This window comes from Nelumbo nucifera, chromosome 1 (assembly GCF_055504915.1).
Source record: "Nelumbo nucifera cultivar China Antique chromosome 1, China Antique-T2T, whole genome shotgun sequence".
NCBI lineage: Eukaryota > Viridiplantae > Streptophyta > Magnoliopsida > Proteales > Nelumbonaceae > Nelumbo > Nelumbo nucifera.
This window is the reverse complement of record NC_142649.1, coordinates 174,855,841-174,860,370: the sequence shown is the minus strand read 5'-3', so window position 1 is coordinate 174,860,370 and position 4,530 is coordinate 174,855,841. Positions and strand designations below refer to the sequence as shown.

The following is a 4,530-nucleotide window of genomic DNA, read 5'->3' as shown; positions in this document are numbered from 1 at the left end:
GGTAGTCAGTGTTTTAGGAGTACTATACTTATTCAACTACAAAATTTTTGTCAAATATATAGGTTCATGGATCCATATGCATTCATGTCTAAGACATAATGTAAGAGCATGTGTGCATGTAAACATTACCCATGATGTATGATATATAATATTTGGGCCTCATAAATTTTTTAGAAAGTAGGGGCGGGTAAGTTGGTAGGTCCCATGGTGTATGATATATTCGTTTTCTGGTATTAGTGGGTTACGTGGAAAAAAATAATACTAGAGCAGCTCATTTAAGTGGGGAAGTAATGCTTTCCTTAGATTTGGATAAATTTTTTATCCATACGTGTTGAAAATAGCTAATTAGTGATGGGACAATAGTGTACTTTCAATAGTATCATTTATTTGGATAAATCGGTTATTGTATATTTTTATTTGTAAAAGTGTTTTTCAAAAAATATTTACATGAATAAATGTATTTACCTAAATAACACCCATATCCACCGGTAAATTTGCATCAATTCTGAGTTGACACCCAAATATAAGATGGAGTTAAGATTTCTGGAGATGGACTGAACAGTAAAAAACCCTTTTTTATAACTTACACAAAATCCAAGACAAATATATGATTTATGTACTATAGAAGTTGGGCTCACGTTATGTCAACTGGTCAGGCTCCTACCTTTCAACCCTAACCTGAACCAATTCTACCCAACCAAACTTTTTTGAGTTTGGCCGGAGCTAAGCTAACACAAACTATACCTCTACTTCTAGCCCAATTTTTCAAAACTTATAAAAATATTTTGGAATCTATCTGTCTATGATCGAAATTGGTTCATGATTTTATAAAAAAAAAATGGTTCATGATGTGATTTTATCAAAACTTATAAGCATATTTCAAGAAATTATTATTTTTTTGTTATTGCTGCTATTTTTAGTTCTGTATATTCACCAACCCAGGGCTGGCTTGTTGGTGTGTTAATTGGTTTGTTCCAGTGTTGACGCGGAAACGAATCCCACAATCAATACTTTGGGAGAAAAAGGGGTCAAGGGGGAAGCTATTAATGGTGCATGACATGGAATACCTAAAAAGTCTAACAAGTGTCTTATGTTGCTCATTTTCATTCTTCAAAAAAACTGCGCCGGTATTCATAAACCACCAGTGTAGGTTCCCAAAACTGTTAGCATAGATGTTACTAATGGATGACTGGCAATTAGGACTGTCAATTAGACTAAATTTGGTCCAATCCAATATTACCAACCAATTTTATGATACTAGATAATTGGTTATAAATTTTTCTGGTACCATAGTTGAATCCTATGGTGCCCAGTTTGGAAAGTATATAAATATACAGATATATACTATATAAATACATACAAAATAATATAAAATAAAAGATTTTACATTCTACACATTTATATTTGTGCTCCTTCCAAACTGAGCTTATATTTTAAAAATTATAAATCTGATCTACAGGCCGAGCCGGGCCTTGGTCTAAGTTATATCATTTATCATGTGTTAAGTCTGGTGTGGTCCAATCCATTATCATCTTGCCCACGTTACACCTCTCTTGTATGTCTTGTAAAAGCAACTAATTTTCCAAAGATGTGCTTGGTTGCAATGCAAATTTATTTATACTAATACAAACCTATGGTAGTGTAAATGATTTGGATGCAAATTCTAATTTATTTTTATTTTAAATTTTACTTTATTTTATTTGATTGCAGTAAAAATGAAGTAAAATAAGACCTCAAACAGAATAGAGTAAAACTCAAAGCAAAATTAAACCAGAATTTGCATTCTTTTCATTTATACTCCGATGCATTTATATTAATGCAAATAAAATTGCACTGCAACCAAAGCAAGGAATTGTTTTAAATTACCAAACCAGCATGATATTTCACAAACAATTTTTTCATGATTTTAATTATGATTACTGAAAATTAATGAGAATCACTAAAATGGAAGCCAATATCATTGTCTCAAACGCCCATAAAATTGCTAGATTGGCAAAAAGGTTCTTACATAAAATATTAATTATATCTAAAAACCATAATAGATTTAGTTATATTCTTACTAAAACAAACAAAAGACATGTATGATATTCTTTTTTTTAAGCATTAATTAATGTACAATCAAATATAGAATATAGATGACTATCTCCTTCATTAATTCGGATCTAGTGATACCCAAGAGGGGCTGGTGATTCTTTCAGCTCATATCCCTGGTCGTGTATGTCCTGCAATTCAAACTCTAAGAATTAACAAAGCACTATTTCATCAATTCTCAGTCTCAATTGATGATTTAAGCTCTGTTTGGATGAGTTTTTATTTTTGAGCTTTGGACTATGAAAAAGGAGAAACTAAGTAGAACAAAAGAGTGTTTTGAGCAATTTGTAAGAGTTGCTTTATAAACATTGTAATCTGAAGCCAAAACAATTTTTTTGGGCTTTGAAAACATAAATGCAACCTTACTTTCCAATTGGAAAACATTGAGATATGTGAAGCAAAAATGAGTCAAAAAGTGTTTGGGGCAATTAATAAGACTTGATTTTAAAAAGATAAATTTTAAAAGGAATAAAGTTTTTAAACCAAAAGTTAAAAGTACAAAACCCCCACCAATAAAAATTTGGGTTTTAAAAACACGAACTCTGAAACTTATCCAAACGCAACCTTATTTCCTAGTTAAGTTGCGAACGCGATTAATAAAATGAAAATAAGATGCTTACAGAAGCAAAGTGGTTGACGTCGCGGTGATGCGCCTCGTCGGCTCTGACGACCATTACAACATCGCGAAGAGTGGAGTCGGGTGGCAACTGCCAGTAATCGACGGCGATGGCCGGAGCCGGGACGTTCTGGATGTTGCCCTTGTCCAATTCCTTGAGGAATTCGGTGTAGGAGTGTATGGCCTCCTCTTCCAGGTACCCCACCACACGGTGAGCGAATCTGGGAGAGATCAAGTAGCCCAGAAAGTACGTATTGAAGAATACTCCTTGAACGGCGACGACCAGAGCTCGCTCATACCACTTGGGCTGCGATACCTCCATGAACGTCATCAGATGCATCCGCTCGTTCTCTGCTTCTTCCAACAGAGTCTTAATCCAACCCCCACTATGCTCGAATCGCCTCAGGGACTTCAAGTGCAAGAGCATCCCTCCGACCATTCCCGGAACGGCGGCAACCGTCTCCAGCATCATTGCCCGGCAACCATACCGATTCTGCACACAAAAAAAAAAAAATTTGAACCACAAGTTAAAGGCATTGCCATTCTTTTTAGATCAATTCAACTCTCCCGAGTGAAAGATACCTGGAAGAAAATGTCAGTTGGGTATCTGAGTGCTTTGACGGTCCAGTAAGCCAACTTGTCCATGAACGTAACGGGTGAATGGTGCTTCTTCAGATCGATCGATAGGTCTGCCTTATAAGTCTCCCATGGCTGTATGACAGAAATAATTATAACAAATGCTAAAATAATACCATTTAATTCATGGAGAGTAAACTGTTACGACTTACCCTAAAGCTGTTCCATTTCCATTCCGAGCCGTCCTGCTTCGTGAGATTAGCCGGAGGCATGCCCCAATAGCTCACAATCATCTTATCCTCCGGGCGATTGGCACCGCCCACGGTGGAACTGGTTCGCACGCCCTTCTCTTCTTTTTCTTTGTTGTTCAAAGCCGAGGTACTCCCGTTACGTACACCCAGACCGGAAAACCTGATCCAAGTTCTTCGCCCCGGCACAACAGACCCGCTGGCATGAAGAAAACAGGAAGACTCAGTCGTGATTCCATTTAAAGGTTCCATGATCACCGTCCGAACAGTCGCTGAGCCGAGTTGCTTCAGCAGAAGTGCAGCCAACTTAGAATTCATCATTATGGTGGATTGAATTGAAGATGGATGAAGGATGAACAAGATCAAGAAGAGGGGGAGGAAAAAGTAGCATAAATGAGGAGAAAATCAGAAAATGTAGTACCGCTTCCGATTTTCTGTATGGGGACGATGACAGTGGTGGGGATTTAAGGAAGGAAGATGAGAAGAGATAGGCAGAGAGCAGAGCATGGGTTAATGTAAAGTGTTATCATTATGATTTTAAGACATAACCAGGGTCAGGCAGCAAGGTTAATTAGTTTCATGTGGTGTGGCGGAAATTCAAATTCGGCACGAGAATATTTTGATGTTAGACCTTATTTAAACCTCTCTATCTTTTCAAATGACAAAGATTGCCCTCAAACTTTTCGATATTCCCTTTCAGCACAATAGATCTTAGGGTTCGTTTGGTTCATAGTCGGAATTGAAATCGGAATGGAATTGGCCCATTCTATACTTATAGTCTGTTTGGTTTATACAGGAATGAGAATCAATAAGAATGAGATTTCATTCCCAAGAAAATTCCATTCTAGCAAATATAGAAATGGGATTCCGGTCTCGCCCAACCAAACCGTTGGAATCAGAATAGTCCATTCCAATTCTGATTCCAGACCCCTATTCCTAGAAATCAAACGAGGCCTTAGAGAATTAGATATACATGGATTATGGATACGAGTTCGGATC

The 4,530-nt window shown here is 36.9% G+C and overlaps 1 protein-coding gene across 1 annotated transcript; it reads right to left on the bottom strand.

Moving 5' to 3' along the window:
* Positions 1-2,080: 2,080 nt before the first annotated feature.
* Positions 2,081-3,876, bottom strand: LOC104596341 (ubiquinol oxidase 2, mitochondrial-like). The gene is given in 4 exon segments (NM_001302854.1): positions 2,081-2,222; positions 2,712-3,200; positions 3,290-3,418; positions 3,496-3,876. Coding segments are annotated over 4 exon segments (1,035 nt in total). The 5' UTR covers positions 3,853-3,876; the 3' UTR covers positions 2,081-2,162.
* Between the last annotated feature and the right edge of the window lie 654 nt (positions 3,877-4,530).